At 46.4% G+C, this 16913-nt stretch overlaps 1 protein-coding gene across 1 annotated transcript; it reads left to right on the top strand.

The window, feature by feature from the left end:
- The first annotated feature begins 1458 nt into the window (after window positions 1–1458).
- LOC143430709 (organic solute transporter subunit alpha) lies at window positions 1459–6673 on the top strand. Its single transcript, XM_076907089.1, has 6 exons — window positions 1459–1602; window positions 4106–4301; window positions 4892–5120; window positions 5330–5486; window positions 5868–6008; window positions 6400–6673. The coding sequence occupies exons 1-6, from the start codon at window positions 1512–1514 to the stop codon at window positions 6597–6599; spliced, it is 1014 nt and encodes a 337-aa protein (XP_076763204.1). The 5' UTR covers window positions 1459–1511; the 3' UTR covers window positions 6600–6673.
- The last annotated feature ends 10240 nt before the right edge of the window (window positions 6674–16913 follow it).

The raw sequence follows: 16913 nt of genomic DNA, 5'->3' as shown, positions 1-16913 counted from the left end.
GTCAAATTTAAATTAGTAGTAAAATAAGTAGAAAACTAATTTATCGACGTTAACCGAAAAATATAAACCACGAAAGCTGTATACACGTATGTATATTGCTGTATGTATACGCGTATATATATACCGAGCTTGTATTTTGCGATTATGACGGCGATTGTGGCATTGAATAAATAGACATCGAATAAAAATTACTCTTATTGCAAATACTGTAGCATTTTACGCATTGAGATAGTTTAATTTTAACAAATCTCTTTGTCTCTTTGTTCTCCATAGTAAAATTCGTGAATCAAGAACGAGAAATATTTCAACTTACATTACTCCGAAATTTGTGCCAGATTTGCATCACAAACACGCTGAAGATGTCCAAACAGATTGTATTTTCACTTTTCTGTCACATTTTAACCGTACGCGCGCGTTTTATTCACTTAAAAGTGAAAATTTAAAATGAGGAACCCGAGAGGCCCGACGTTGTCGCCATAGCGGTTCGCACTACGCATACTGCGCGAAATTTGAATTTTACGAATAAGTGCTTGAACGTGATTGGTCGAAAGTATCGAGACGTTTTATACAAACGGTTGAGATGCGATACTATATAATAGAAATAAAAGAGAGAAGAAATTAGTTCACATTCTCTAACTTTGTTATCCGTATATATTGAATTAAAATTTATCGAAACGAACCATCAATAATAAAATTATTATTGCATTACTGGTGACGTTGTATTGGTAGAAAGTGCAAATCGAACGACAGTTAAGCAAACTATCGATAAATCAGTTTGAGCGTTTTCCACAGAGATGGTGCTATCGATCTGTTGGTAATTTTTCAAATATGAATTTCGATAAAAGCGACTAAAGTTACCAATAACTATAGAGAAAGTAGTAAATAAGGAGCGATGTTTGCAAAGATTTATTTAACACAAATTATGCATAAAAACCAGATGAAAAATTATAAGTCTTGCCTCTTACGTTGTATTTAGTGATAGAACTAAAAGAATGGAAAAGATCTATTACAGATCTTTCTTAAAACTCTCTAGAGTTCACGTCTCTTCCTCTTGCAAAAGACTTTTTATTTTTATCCTTTCACTTTCATGAAAAAAAACTGATACGATCCGGATAAATTTCTCGCGAATTGTTTAGTCTATATTTATACTCCTCTGCTATTCTTACCCATAATGAAAAAAGATAAGAAAAATAATTATTTTGTCAAGGTGGCTTTCTTATTACTGTTACGGAAAAATGAATACATGTATCAATCAAACGTAATCGCGGCAATATTGACCTTATAAACGGTTCGTTGCAATAAACGCGATTCAATAGCGGTAAAAGTGGGGTACTCACTCTCACTGTTCGCCGGCTAGAGTGGCTTCGCCTGGCTTGTCGTTTTTAAAACGTCCAAGACCGCGAGTTCGTTTCTCCTGCTGGTGGGTCTTGCGGATAGGACTCGATCGGAGATAAAAAAGGAAATCAAGTGTTTCAAAGTCGCGGCGCAGACGGCCCTTCATCGTTTACAAGATGGAGATCGAACTCGAGGATTTTGGAAATTCCGTCAGGAATCTGAGCTGCGACAACAATTACGCACCCTCCGCTATAGAACACATAGAAAGTAAGTTTTCCCTTTATGTAATGTTCCTTCTCGTTTAATTAATTACACGTGCGTTCCTTCGTTACACTTCGACCGAGTTTGTTTACACCTCGATCGCAAACAGCTATCGATTGATGATCCGAATTCCCGCTATTGCTTTCGATATTGCGTTCACACTGTTAACATTGACGGTAATAATTTTCCTAGCGCATAATACCAAAGTTTAATTTGGAAATTAAATTCATGCCAGCCTAGTTGTTTTCTGTACATATATCTGTACGTGCTTTTCACGTGGAATAAAAAAGAAATGGTGAACAGGTTTCTGAAGAGGAGGGTTTCGCAATTATTGTTACGTACGAATGCGTATTACTGTCACCAGCGTTAGAAAGCGAGCTACGAAATATTTTGGTGCCATATGCGCGTGTTTCATGATCAATAATCATACTTATTTTCGATATCCATTCTTACACAATATTCATTAACGTAGTAATGTTCCCCTGGAATTCTATGATTTATGATGTATGCATGATAGTTGAGATTATTATATTTGTCGCTTCATGTCAATGAAATGATGCACAGATTTACGTTAATGAAAAATTACTTTAGTATTAGTTAGGTAACATTCTGTTAAATGATATTTTTGACAATTAAATTGAAATGTTTCGCTTGATCGCGTGTAAGCACGGGAAGGAGCGAATACGGTGGTGAAAGTCTCGGTCGTGGATCGTAACATGTGTTGCGTTCAGTACATATACACGAAACGCGTCGGACTTCCTAGAAAATGAATATTCGCGTTGGTTCAAGACTAACAATCACACACGTCCAAATATTTTCACGAGGAAAAGAATTACACGAAATTCTTCACCAGAGGCAATCGCAGATTACGTAACGGGACTTAAATAACAAGTACATCCGGTGAAATTTGTTAGACTTTGTTTAAAGACCAGGCCGAAAGTTTGACGTTAAGCAGAGATTTCTGGTAGTCTTGTAAGTTACCGTATTAGCCCAATCGGGACCGTGTCCTGTAGTTTACATTTAAGGACCCGTCCGAACGCGATAGCAAAGGCTTTCACCCGGCGTAAAAACGTATCGTTACTGGGCACAACGTAAGGAAACACAAAAAAGGATAATTGATATAATTAAGTCACGCACCGATTTGGAACGCTGCATTAGAATCCTGTTTTTACATTTTTAGTTGCGCGAATTATAATTGTAAGGGGGCGAAACACGCCATTCGTGAATGTGAAATTCTAACATTCTGACGTTAACAATTTGATAAAATTTTTATCTCGCATAAAGTTGGACAAGGCAATCCTCTTTCGCGACACAGTTGTATATCTAAGCGATAGAAACGATATGACCACTATATAATAATACATTAAACATTGACGCCGCGTTTCGAATGTTTTCAGCCTTCTTAGGTCCCATTCATATAATGGAATTATTTTTAACGTCAATAGAAAAAATTTCTGACTAGGAATTTACATTCCACGATGCATAAAGAAGTCAGATAAAAACGACACACTCTGTAGTTTATTACGCGGCGTTCCTCTAGTTGTCTGTTTCTCAATCTCTGTGACGCAAGAAGTCTTTTAGAACAAAAACCATGCATACATATATGAACGACCTATATAGTATTCCCAGCAAGAGCGTGAGATATCAATTAATGGCGACCTTCGTTACAATGTCAATTTTATTTTACGTTTTTTGACATCACGTGTCTATTTATGTGAAGTTTGCGATAGAATTGCACTATCAGATCAAACAAACTCGCAGTCCTATTTAACATATCGCTCTAATCTTTATTTAACTCTCAGGTCACTCACCTGTGTTCTTGTATGAGTCTAACGACAGCTATCTTCGATTCTCGCAAACATGCATGTTGTACTACGTCTAGCGTGCGAATCGGCAATAATTTAGAAAATATCCAATTTATTGCTATAATACATTGTGGTAATGAATTTTATTTTAAATTCGAAGCTTGTAGCTTTTGAAAGCATAAGTTTGGTAGAATCAAGTTTGGCAGACATTAAGAGGATAAGAATGGAATTTAATGATCGTATTTTTGAAATGATTATCAATCGTATCTTGACTGGTAACATTATCCAACTAGATCATCAATACAAATGTTTTGCTATCGAGGTGCAATAAGGGTTGCGTTTTTAAAAAGCACGCATTTGTTGACGTAGACGATGACTTTTTGACCCAATTTCCAGGTACACAGCGTGATCACACTTTCACTGAGACCTTGTACAAATGAAAAAGTGTCAGATTAATTATGATCACGCTATAATAGTGAATTTAATAAAGGGTATAGGTAACATACATACATCTTCTGATTGCATGAAACGAGATGGCATAAATTAGTACCGTATATAAATAGTGCCTGTTAATCGAAAGATAGTAAATAAACATGCGCATATATTTGCAATTTCTTATCTTCCTGTACAATGTTTTCCATCCAACGAACAGTTATGCTTACGTGACGTTAATATTTATGAGTGTTATGTCATATATTTTACAGGTATGGGCTCGTTTGGGATAGGCTTACTGAGTACTGGTGCCTTACTCTCCACCGTGACACTTTATTTCGCCGTAGATGCTTGCCACAACATTTTTTGCCAAAAGGAAGCTAGGTCATACAAGACTAACAGCATCATGATCCTTTTGATGTATCCTGTAGCGAGCGTCTGCAGTTTAATAGCAATTGTAATGCCAAGGTAAAATGGTTGACCATTCCTTTATTCTTTCCGTATTTACAGTACTGCAATAAAGAAAACGTGTTGCCAATTTTTGACATGCTTCGAACGACCATCCGGTGAAATAAACTAGAAAATCCACTTAGAAGTCCCGAGAAAAAAAAACTGAAAACACGATCGAGCGTAACGGTTTGCGAAAAACAAAAGAACACCCTGAGAGAGTTTCTAACGAGGACGAAACAGAGGAGACGAAGTCTCCGCGGCTAATGATCTTGATTTTCCAAGATAATCCTTGAGCCCTCTGACCGTGTCACACCTGCGCAGCCTATGTTGAAAATTCGATCGGTCCTCCCGATAAACCAAACGAGGCTACGACAGCGACACGGAAATTCCATCGCTGACCACGTCCATTGATATTTCGAACGCGTCTCGGACGAATTTTTCATTTCGTTAGCGAAGAACTGAATTTTCAATTCGAACACGTTATCCCGTTGCGGAGCGAACGACGTTGCGCACTTGTGCATACAAAACGATAGATTATAGAACAGAAATACTACATCCAAGCTGTTTCGTATTCGAGTCAATGTCGACGATCTTTCGATTACTTCTAGGACCCAGTTACTGTCGGAGGCTGTGACTCAAATCTTTCTAACGATAGCCCTGTACCGGCTGTATCTTTTGATGGTCTACATTGGGCAAAAGGTCACGGATACGGCGCCATTAATGCTGAGAGTCGGTCCCTGTTGCTGCTGGCCCTGTCTGCCCTTCCCGAGTCTTCAAATGACCAACGCCAATTTGTCCTGGCTACGACTGATAGTTCTGCAGCTCCCTATCGTTCAGGTTTCCTCTTTTTTACCATCACTTTTTGGGTTATCCATTTTAACTGGTCTTCCTGTGTAGAAAAGTTTTTCTCTGCTCGATAATTATTACTATCTCAGTTATTCGCAAAGATTTGCACCTTTTTTTGCAATAGTAGCAACAACAGTTAGGTAAGCATTTCGAAAAACTTAGTGCGCGAATATTAACGAGATTATGTCTGGTTGTTCCAGGGGCTGAGTTATTGCACCTTCCTCTTCATATGGATCGAGGAGCCGAATCTGATAACGCGATACGGGATTTGTTTCCAACCGTTCTTGGTGATTAGCATACTTCTGGGAATATACGGGTTAACCGTTACCATGAAGAGTGTGCAGGAAATCGTTCCAGGTAAAAATCGCTGATGCTTAATTGAGAGGAAGGATCCCGAACCGTAATCTGTTCCTGCTATCTGCTCTCCGCTGGGCATTATAAAACAATTTTCTGCGATTTCACAGAATCCCGGCCCTTAATATCGCGTTTCCGCCGCGAGAAACTTTCATTCTGCCCGTCAGATTTTTCGTCCGTCGTAAGAAAGACATTAGCCCGAGCGCGGAGCGAGAGGAGGAACAAAACCGTTCCCACCTTACCAAGTTAACAATTGCCCCGCGAAGGACCACACAAGTAACGCGCGACAGGAAGCAATTTCCAAGGTCCCGGAAAGACCCATTGTACACAGCCCCCATACCGTTAATGGGTGTACGCGCTTCTGACCTGACGTTCGTTCCACAGAGGCGAAGCTCCACCGCAAGACCACGGTAGCCCAAATGATGCTGCTATTCTCGAAGCTGCAGGCGTTCATTGTCAAGAGTCTGTCGCAGACGGGCCTGTTTCCATGCAATCCGCCAATTACACCGCAAATCTATGCCGCAGGTAATCACCGTTTCGCAATTCCCGGCGAGCACGCGAGCCTGGTCCTTTGAATTCCTTCTGCGCGATCTTTTTGCCGAGACGATCGAGGAATAGCGCGGCGAGATTTCGCGTGATCCGCGTCGGGAAGCGAGCGTATCTCTCTCTCTCTCTCTCTCTCTCTCTCTCTCTCATTCTTCCTCTTTCTTACTCGTGGCCCGACGCTCGAGTTCCGAGAACCCGGACTTTCGAATATGAATTCAAATGTCCACGAGGACGAGGAACGTCGCGGCTCGGCCGTGAACGCGTCTGCGGGGCGAGCACCACGGGAGAACACGGGGCTCCCATAACATTTCCATACGCGCGCGACCAGATAAAGGGACAAGCGCTGTTACTTTCTTCGGCCCGATTTCAGTTATCTACAATGCCCTGATGCTAATCGAGATGCTGTTGCTCTGCTACGCGGCGAGGTACGTTTATTACGTCGACCCGGAAAGGAAGGAGGAGACGGGGGCTGTCGAGGCGACAGATCGGTCCAAAGACAAGCCCGTGGAGCAGGCGAACACGACGAATAACAACGAGGCCAACAAGCAGCCATCACCGTTCACCGCGTGAGATCTCCTACCCGTTTTCGACTACTAGCCGAATTTCATCTTAACGAGCGCTCACTTTGTCGCTCGTATTTGCTCAGTCATTTACGGACTATCTATTCGTCGACCTTGGGTAATTTCAATTAAGTATGATGCTGAACACTGCGGTGAATGCGTTTCGTAGTTGTACCTGTATAATAGAGTTTGCATGGGAATTGTGATTTGCGTGAGAGTGCACCGAGATGGTAGAACGTTGTTTGCGAATTAAATGTTAATTGTAATAGCTAAGTTGTTGACAATGTGCACTCCTTTTATAGGGGATTGTTATTGATTAATAAAACTAAGGAGCACACGAAAATTTCAAGCTGTTCGAGGTACACCGTACTTAAAATCGGTTACGCAAACCGTGTAATATGTATTACATGCATACTTAATAACCACCTTCCCGAAACAGGTTCGCTGCGGAGGAACCTTGTGTTTTCAGAGAAAGTTGCGAGAGCGCATTTGAACGAGTAATCTGTCTCGAGCAACGATTCTCCAAATTTCACCGCCAAAAACGCACGAAAAATTTTACGAAATAACAGAATTATCGAGGTTCCGCTGTAGCGAAACGAGTAACAGACACTAATCGTCGCATAGATTATTTTTGCTCCAATGAAAACGCAATTTAATGGTCGGAGTTTCGAATGAAAATTCATGGCCGGTCGATAGATGAAGAACGCGGTGCGTGTTGCGAAAGAACGAGCGGAACTTGCGATCGAATTACCAGAAGAGAGTCTAGCCTCCTTCAAAACTGAAGCAGTGTTCGAACTCGTTGCGCGACTTCTCGAGCGAGGCCTACCGCAGTGCCTATGCGCGCATCGAAGTCTCCGCGCATCACGTCTATGCGCGCATCGAAGTCTCCGGCGCGGAAGAAACAGGAGCTGACGGTCCGACTATGAGACTAACCATACGTCGCCGTACACAATGAATTCAGCAGACGTCACTGCGCATTATCGCGTCGCACGGTCGGCTGACAGATCACAGTGGATGCTCGGCTAAATGACTTGCAGCCTGCACACTCTTAAGAGACGAGGCTGAAGGGCGTTCGAGAGTGCTCGCGACGAAGAGGACGGCTCTAACGCGACGGTCTCGAGGAGGACGATGGTTTAGGAAAAAGTGTGTCGCCTCCACCGTAACGAAACACTGGGGAACACTTTCTTGTGACGCGTAATTATCGTCGCTGCGCGTAATCGTCTTAAAATAACGGGTTGGAGCTGGGTCTTTTTTTCAGTTTGCGCTTCAGACGCGCGCGTAGAGAGAAAATGGGATAGGGGTTTTTTTAGTTGCCTGACGAGAGACAAACAACCGTTGCTCTCCTACTGACAAACTTTCAGCCTGTGGGAAACAAAGCGTGCACGTTCGAGATCTAAACTCTGCGTCGAGAAAACCATTTCGGAGGGTAAGAAGATGCTTCCTGCTGTAGCGTGACAAAGGTACGAGTGCAAACAGATACAGCGTGTATGCCTTCGAAAATTTCACCTTCTCGGTTAATACGTTTCTCCTGCTCCTATTTATAAATAATTTATTGTTCGTAGAATGGGATATACACACGGAATGTTGACACACGTGCAGCTGGATAAAATTCCCCACGAGGAAGCGGAGGTCCACGGTAGCCGGGTAAGCAGCCGTGTGTTAAGTAAAAAAATCAACATTAGAAACGTAAGGCCGCGCAAGGCGGAACTTCTCTTTTAAGACCCGCACACTGTCGACCCATTTGTTACGTATGTACTCTGAGAAAGTATATTTACAATATTTTTACACTCGAGAAATGTATCGTTATTCTCCATTCGTTTGCTCATATCCTTTCGCTAAATTTCCTTGCTTACACCGTTTCTTTTTTCTTTGCACGCATAAATTAGATGATGAAATTCGTTAAAAATGCAGGCAACACGCGGCGGCAGTCTCCTACGACGTCAGGAAATTCTATGGAGCCAGTCTCGAACAACCGCACAAAGTGCATGAATTCACCTTTTCATTGCTGGCAACAAATCGTGCCACGGATCCGTGAATTTCGACACGATCGCTCGAGGCGACCAAGAAAGATGGGCTTAAGTTCTTCGTTGTCGAACATCGCCCTCCCCTCGCGGATAGGGAGCGGACCCATCTCGGGGGCTTGCGTCAATCAAGAAGACATTGTAAATTTAAATATCGGGACAAGGTATCGCGGATGTATGCGAAGCATCTCAGGGATTCTCAGAATCCGAAGAATGAAGAGCAAACTTGCGCCCAGTCCCAGAGAATTTCTTCCAAATTATCGAAACGGCCTGGCGCCTGAAAATCCGGGAGAAGCTGTGTCTATTCGACGCTTACAATTCGTTCGAGGATATGGGGAGACAGGGTGGATAGAAGTGGCGAGGAGAAGTTTGAAATTCGAAGACGTCCTCGAGGGCCGAGAGGACGCCTCCTCGAAGCGACGATGTCGGGAAGAATTATCACCGGCGCTCATCAGGAAGTGTCCCCTTACATTCGAAGCTGCGCGCCGATTTTTCTCGTTCCACGATCGATCGTCACCCGGCGCGGTTGGACAGCTATTGGGGAACGAGCAGAAACGCGGAGAGGACGGTTATTAATATTCCGATAACGTGTCCGGACGGTATTAAGCGTCTTTGTTTCGCTACTCCGCCGCTTCTCCTAAGGGAAGATGAACGTCCTCGAGATAAGGGATTCCACGAAGTCTTCCCTTCCACTTTATTATTCCTCCTCGTGTTCATAGTTTCTGCCGCGGCCGCTTTTGCTTGACCCTGTATCTATTATTACGTTGGACGTGGCGAGTTTCACGATGCACCGCGTACAAAGTGAAACGAGCCGGCGATTTCACTCGGTGAATCGTAACGAACTGCGATCCACTTGCCATTCGTGGCTTCGAAGGAACCTAGATGCACCGATAAAACCGTTAAATTCCCGGGAAACCGTACAGATAAAGCGGCTGGTCGTTTCACACATTTTTCACGAAGCCTCGAACGTTGTACGGCTGATTTAATTAAGATCGTAGACGAAGACCACTCGTTAAAATGTGTTCCGAAGCTTTCTCGAGTTCAGCTAGGATTAGCGTTATCTAAAGTACCACTTCCTGGACTGTCCGTTCTGACGTTCTATCGATTTTCTTCCGATTGCTCGAGATGCGCTTCGGAATCGCGGGCAAAAACGGGACCAGAGGTAATCACGGTACGAGATCGTTAGAATCGGGCAGAGAGTAGACGCAATCGCGATTTCCATCCACGAATCCTTTTCTTGCCGGCCGGCCAACTGGACCGTAGAACGGGGAGGACACCGTAAACGGGTTCGTGAGCGCAAGGGGACGTTACGCGCCGCTCCCAAAGTATATTGCGTGCCCCCTCATTTTTTGACCGATTTGAGGGTCTACTGCCTACCTGCAACCTGGCCCACCGAGCCTACAAAACCTTCTCTATCCCATTCTCGGCCCTCTGCCTCCGCCGCTCTATCCCTCCGCCACTTTTATCTGCCCGGACTGGCCTTTCTTCCTTTTCATCGCAGACCTTTTTCCTCGGGACCGTGATCACGATCGAGCTTCGAACGTGTAATAGATTTAACAGTTTCTTTCGGGCCTCGTGGCTGCCGGATCGGTTTAAGGGGTGAAAAAAAATCTTTTCGACTCGCATGCATCCTCGATTGTGTGAACCGTCAGCCCTCGTATCTGGGCTGGAGGCCGTCCTTCACGCTTGTTACGTCGGTTTTCCTCAGACGTGCCCCGTGGTACTTTCTTCTCGAACGCGTTTTACACTCGATGGGGCGTTCATTATTTTATTATGCCATTAGAACGATCGTGGCGATTTGTTGCGCGTTGAGAAGTTAGGGGCAGCTTTAATTGAATATTTGTACGGTCTTTGGAGAGCAGAATAAGGCGAACAGACGAAGAAACAACCCCCGAATAGGGGTTCATGGGACGCAGTGATTCCGAAATTGCTGATTGGTAATCTTCGGTGGAACTAATTAAGGCAACCGACTCGGATCCACCGTCCAAATTGTTTTCTATCCGGGCCTCCCCCTCTGTCTCGACTAGATAGCCTTGAGGCTCTCCCTCGACAGAGGGATGGGCGATAAAAGAAACGACGCGACAAGATACTTTGCGACCTAATGAGCTGGCAGGGCGACTCTTAACGTAATTATCTTTATGATTTATAATAAACGTTCGGCTGGTTGCTCGAACTTGTTTCCACACCGTGCAATTTACGGATTCGTAAAAAGTTCCTGCCAGCCGCTCGCGGAGCCGCGTTCAAGGATAAAAACCGCCAGGTTTCGACGCTAACAAAGCAAATTGATTATTGTATCCTCGCAGGTACAGCAGTTTTCACAGCGCCAGACGTAGAAACGAACCACGACGGCGATCCGAGAGTCTATTGTTCGTACGCGAGTCTAATTCCTCGGGTACACTAGGTACCGTCGATTCTCGATGGAAAGCTCCGCCGCGTCCGACAGGTCTAATTTCACGAAACACACGGACCAGTGTAACAATGCGGCATTGTTTGCCGACGGTGTAAATGCCGTTCGAAGGGGAACCCAAAAATCATCGCGGGAAGAGGAGCCGCTTGTTTTCTTTTCTGTATCTCGCCGACTTAGCGCCTGCCGGGCCCTAAACTTCCCTCTCCCCTCGTAAACACTTGCAATAAAAAAAAGGATTCCTCCGAGAAACCGAGAGCTGAGGCCGTCTATCGTCGGGCGACCGTCGAAAATTTCACGTCTCTCTCCATTGTGGCCGCTTTTAATGGCCCATAATCGCCGCTCTCGGGGTACCAAAAAATTGTCGCGCGCCGCCACTTCGACGAAGCGTTCAACCCTCTTCCTGGATGGCGAGCGAGGTCGAGAAGTCGCGATAAATTCTCTTATCGGTTGGAAGGGTGGGTTCGTTTCTTGAGGGCGGTTCAGCTGCGCGATGCGTGGCGGAGGATTTCCAGGTTCGCTCTGGAGGACGCGTGGCCATCTGTGGCGCGCGCCCCAGAAATCGGAAAATGGTCTTCGTGATCGCCGACATATGGCACGCGGGCCAGACTTATCTCGAGGAGAAAATACGGCTAGTAGGCGCGGCCGCGTCTGCCGAAAATGTTGCGGAGGTGGAGACGAACTGAGACTGGTGTATCCTGGTACCGATCCAGCGATGGATTCGACCGGCTTTCAAGCGGAAATTAAGCGTTCCTTCTGGTTCTCGAGTACCTTTGGACCGTGTGTTTGATGGGGATGGAAATTATTGGAAAATCGTGGCAGATGGTTGTTCGATTCGTTTCGAATTAGTGCCGCGTGGCTTCGAGTACCATCACGGATTTTCATCTTTTCTTATAATATGAGTATACTATTGTCTTCGATACGAGCGGGCTATTTTTGGGGAAGACTCGAACGGATGTGCGAAGATATCAATTATCAGGCAGTGGTTATTTTGCTCCTCATGAATTCGAGTCAGCCAACATTCTCAGGCTCTTCTTCTCTCGCTCAAGAAACATTTTGTCGGGGCATTCGAACAGGAATCTATCCATCATTCGCTATAATAGTTTCGGAGCATCGATTCCCTCTCCCCAACCTAATCGATCATGCTCGAGCTCCGAGGGGGCCGGCTGGAGCTAAAATTCCACGATTGTTAGCGTATTCCGGGCAAGATAACGCGCATACGCGTTATTCGACCGGTTCGCTAGGCTCTCGCCGTGTGTCGTGATATACGAGATAATCGTATCGAAACCGTGTCCACTATTAATTACAGGCCCCGCGATTCGGTTGTTCGCTCGATTTGCGAGGCGCGAAACGAGAAACCTTGATCTTTCTAATTAATCCATTCGATTCCCTTATCCGAAACGTCCCGGCGGGAGATACGAATTAATGAGCCGACAAATCGAAGACTAATTGACCAGAGCGTTTGTCTCCGCGTCTCAAGTTTCCACGTCCGTCCGAGAAACGGACTGGCTAAGAAGCTCGGAGCGGTCCGCCAGACATCCAGCGGGTTTCTCCGCTTTTTCTAGAAGTGGCAAGGCTGAAAGGAGCAGATCGCGCGGCGATCTATCATCCGGAAGAAAGCAGAAGCGTCGGTGTAGGTCAAAGTAGCCGTGAATTTTCGCTATTCGGCCCCCTGTTCTGGCCCAAAGGCCGGTTCGTTCTACCACGCGACCATATGGCCGCCGACGGCGTGGCCCATTATTTTCTACAGGATCCGAGGCAGAAAAATGGAAGATGGCGGCGGCGCAGGGTGCAGGGGCAAGTCGGACCGCCGCGAAATTGGCCCCAAAAATTGGCTACAGCTCCTCCGGTTCGCCTCGATTTTTTTCTCCCGGACAGTATCACAATTTTAATTTGAATTTCCAATGCAATGCTCGCGTCCTGCCAATCACCGGAACGGCATCACGGCCGCTCGTCCACCGCCCGCGAATTAACCCTTCACGCTCGACGCAGCCCGGCATGAAACATTGTTGCGTGCACCGTTAATAACTACGTCGTCATTAAAATAATCACCATGGTAAAGTCGTTATTAAACCTTGTATAATACGAAAGTTAAACGATCGATTAAACCGCAGTATATTTTGAATAATAATTTACCGAAAGATTGCGCGCAATTTGCGCGCAGAGGGATTCGGCTCGCCGTTTTTATTTAGGGATATCGCCGGTAAGTTTCATTATCTATCATTTGGCGCGAGGGGTGAAACTATTAAGGGAGTGGACGGGGTAAAAGAGAAGGAGAAAAAAAGAAAGGCGGAGGCCCGAGACGGAGTTCCGATCGAAACTCGAACGCTTACAGCTGTCTTCCAGGCTCGCTGGTCTATTTAAGTTTCTTTTTACCCCGGCTCGCCTCCTCGCCTATATAAAATATGCTAAACGCCCGCGGAGCAGCGGCGCCCCCACAGAGCCCTTCTCTCTCCCCAACGCTGTTATTTACGAATTATGAATGTTGTAAGACAGAGCATAATGATCGCGACGAGGCCCGGCCAATTTTCGCCGGTTTAACCACCGTATCCCTAATGCGGCCAGGGACCGCCACGGTCCACGTAGGCGAGATACGTGCCCTAGGAATTCGTAGGGTCGATCGTCGCTCGCCGCTGGGAACGGGTCCAGCGCTTCCCTCTGCCGTTGATGAAAGATCGCGCTTCTAATTAATTTTTCGCCGTCCGCGGTCGATATATTTTTTGCCGGAGCAAAGTTCAGGTCGAGATCCAGGTCTAATAGATATGCAAAACCCGACCAATTCGTGTTACAGAAAGAAAGAAAAATAATCGAACTCGGATCGTCGACATCCCACCCAGGCATCTTCGCCGGTTGTTTCTCGTATATTGGCTTGGCTGGAAGGTTCCCTTTTCTTACTTCTCTTGCTTAACGTTTCTGCTGCGATGCGCAGAGTAAATATGTCAGCGACTTCGTGAATACAAAGTTTGGGAACAGACGCTTTGATGAGTCATTTGGAAACGAAAGGATGAAGATAATCAATCATCGCTTATCTTTGCCTATTGTTCGCGCAGAGTGCCTCGGGAGGAGCGAGCATAAATTAGATTCTCGATAGTATCCGTGAATGATATAGCAGCCCAACGTCGATTTGCGAAAAGACGCCAAAAAGTTGAAATCATATTTGTACAGATACTCGGAGCTTCGTCTCGACTTAACAACACCAGCTTAAGGAACTTTAAATGAACTTTCTAGATCGAACCGACGAGTATCAGGTAGCAACGAGATGGTTAATTAGAGGGAGAGACATTGTTCGCCGCTTAATACGGAGAGGATCGAGGCGGATTCGTACGGTGCAGTTTTTGCGGTGTTCGCGTGTACTTTTTACAAGACGCAACTTCGAGACTCTCCTCCTCGACGACAATTACCGGACCCGGGACGAGTACACGCCTGCGGTCGTTCCGCGGCGACGCGATCGGGAGAACGCTGGAGCCACGGGGCCCATTGAAAACCGAACGAGCCGAACACGCGTGGAACCACGTGCATGCGAGATTATCGGACGATATTCTCCGTGGGCCATTGTGCCCTGGCAAAAAGTGACCGCGGTGTAACGCGGGATGCAACGGCTACAGCCAGCGACAAAAAAGAATTAATGGCGGCGGAAGCAGAACGCTGGACGCAAGAAACCAGTTGGAATTTCGTGCCATTTGCCCCGTGAAACTTCTTCTGGCCGCGAATTTTGTTCCTGCTCGGCGGGTTAAAAAACGCGTTGCAAATATGACGGGGACTTTTCGAGTTGTACATACGCGCGGGTCTCATTCCTGAAATCAAAAAGTGGAATCAACGCGGCGGCACGTAACGGTAATAGTAACCGTAGATCTTAATAGATTGCAACGCGACATATTTCTACTTTACGAGCAGCGCATGTGGTTTGCTCGGAAAGAACCTCCGGATGGCACTGCTTTTATCATGGAAAACAGAAACCGCAGGAAGCTTCGAAAACGTTCTGCTGAAGAGATCCCGGGGTTCTCAGAGGGAGTGATCCGTTGACAAAGACCTTCGCAGTATGAGACAGCAAAAAGTGGCGGTCGGACCGCAGATTTCCCTCTGGCCAAAAGTTCGCCGCGGTAAATTAAGTAATTGCCACTGTCTCGTCTGACGTGGAAAACCCACGGAACGGCCGCCGCCGTCGTTCTCTAAACAAAGACTAACGCTCGAAATGGCCCGTAACGAAAAGCTATTGATTTACGATGAGCGGCCAGTGAAATCGGTGGCGCCTTTCTCGCGCCTCCGCCGGCCCTAAATCAATCCGAAAAATTCCGATTCGAAGTTACTGCCGTCGTAAAACCGGGCGACAACGTTGGGTTTCACTGTGATTTACGAAGTCCGCGAGGGGAGAAAAAATGTCCGCTCGTGTCAGAGTCGAGGGCACTTCGAGCCCTTAATTGCTCGGATAACGCGAGGCGCTCTTTCGATGGCTGCGTCTCGAGGATGCTCGCAAGGGTGACTATCGCTTTGGAAACAGGGAAAACGATGCGTCGACGGACATATCTCCGTATAATTTCCATACTTATCCCGATGTTACTCGCGCGAGACGTCGGAGCCGAAATTTCATCCGGATTGGAGAGGTTTAAAGCGACGCGGGGCCAGCGAGAGCAGGCAGGACGCGGGCAGCGGTCGAGGGTTATAAATTTCGGTTTCAAGAATTTGTCAGGGTAACATATTGGCGGATACCTAGCCCCTGGAGAGGTAAGGTAGAAGGCTAAGTGCTCAATAGCGATTCAGAGATCCTCTGGTTACCACCTGTCCTCCCGGGGGACTCGTTTGAAGGAATCTCTTCCTCCTTTTCTTCTTATTCCGGCTGACAGCCGGTGGGACAGGGACAGCCGAAGCTAATGCCGCGCTGGTGACAATGAAAATTTGTCGCCAGCGCATTTGACGCGAAAACTGGCTTTGGGATCGCCTTCCCAGGTACCACGCCGACGCTCGTGGAGGCCAGAACAAAGGGGCGGCCTAAATTTTCTGGTTTGTCGCGCGTCTCTCAGTCAGGGTGAATGCGATTTCTCGGGATCGCGAAGAAAGCGAAGAGGGACGCAAGGTGTTCCATCGGGATGATTCCAGGCAATTTCGCGGTACGATTGAAATTAGGCTACGCTTGTCGTTGTTAACCTGGCTGGAAGATTGAAAAGTTGGCTCCAGTTTCGCTCATCAACGGCTCGGCCCAGGGCTGAGGGATGAGTAAACACGAACGCGTTGAAATAATATTTGAGAAAAATATTTCCTCCGGCATGTGCGGGGATTAAGAGCGAAGTAAGCCGAGTGAAATGAAAGCGCAATATTTTTCCAGGACAGATAAGCCTCCGGTTGAAGTTCGCGCGCCCCGACGATTCACAATCCGATGGGCAAACTTCTTTTGTCATGCACCGCGCTCCTCGCCACCCTTCGCGCCTCTGTAACACATTGTAAACCTCTCACGACGCATAGTAACGCGACTGTAATTTCCCATTATACGAGACTAAAAATTACCACCGTTCCTTTGAAAGTAGACGCAACCCACCAGCGACCACAATGGAAAGAAAAGGCCCACGCCGCGGACGGCGAGCTGTATTCAAGTTTTTCTATGCCGCAAACGGAAAAACGGTCTCTTACGAAACTCGACGACAGTGGCGCGGATAAAATCTAAACCGTTGACGGTCACGGACGCGGGGACCCGTCCGCGGTTCCGATTCGAACACCCATCCGCGAGGGGATGAAACGTCGTCGGTCGTGTTCGAGCGGCAGCGCGCAATCTGAGGGAAAATCGAGACTCACGTAATCCTTCCAGCCGAGGATTACCAGCGATAAACAATGCTCGCGAGAGGTAACGCGGGGTTAGGAGGGACGGATCGTGCCGGAGATGTTACACGGCGATAGTTCGTCGGATGGA

This window comes from Xylocopa sonorina, chromosome 15, assembly GCF_050948175.1.
Source record: "Xylocopa sonorina isolate GNS202 chromosome 15, iyXylSono1_principal, whole genome shotgun sequence".
Lineage (NCBI taxonomy): Eukaryota > Metazoa > Arthropoda > Insecta > Hymenoptera > Apidae > Xylocopa > Xylocopa sonorina.
The sequence above is the reverse complement of the archived record's forward strand: the minus strand, read 5'-3'. Positions and strand labels throughout refer to the sequence as shown.

Excerpts from the sequence above, each read along its gene's own strand:
- LOC143430709 (XM_076907089.1), top strand. The coding sequence starts at position 1,512 with ATGGAGATCGAACTCGAGGATTTTGGAAATTCCGTCAGGAATCTGAGC. Across the intron at positions 5,121-5,329 it reads TGCAGCTCCCTATCGTTCAG|GGGCTGAGTTATTGCACCTT; the intron begins GTTTCCTCTTTT and ends TGGTTGTTCCAG. Across the intron at positions 5,487-5,867 it reads TGTGCAGGAAATCGTTCCAG|AGGCGAAGCTCCACCGCAAG; the intron begins GTAAAAATCGCT and ends TTCGTTCCACAG.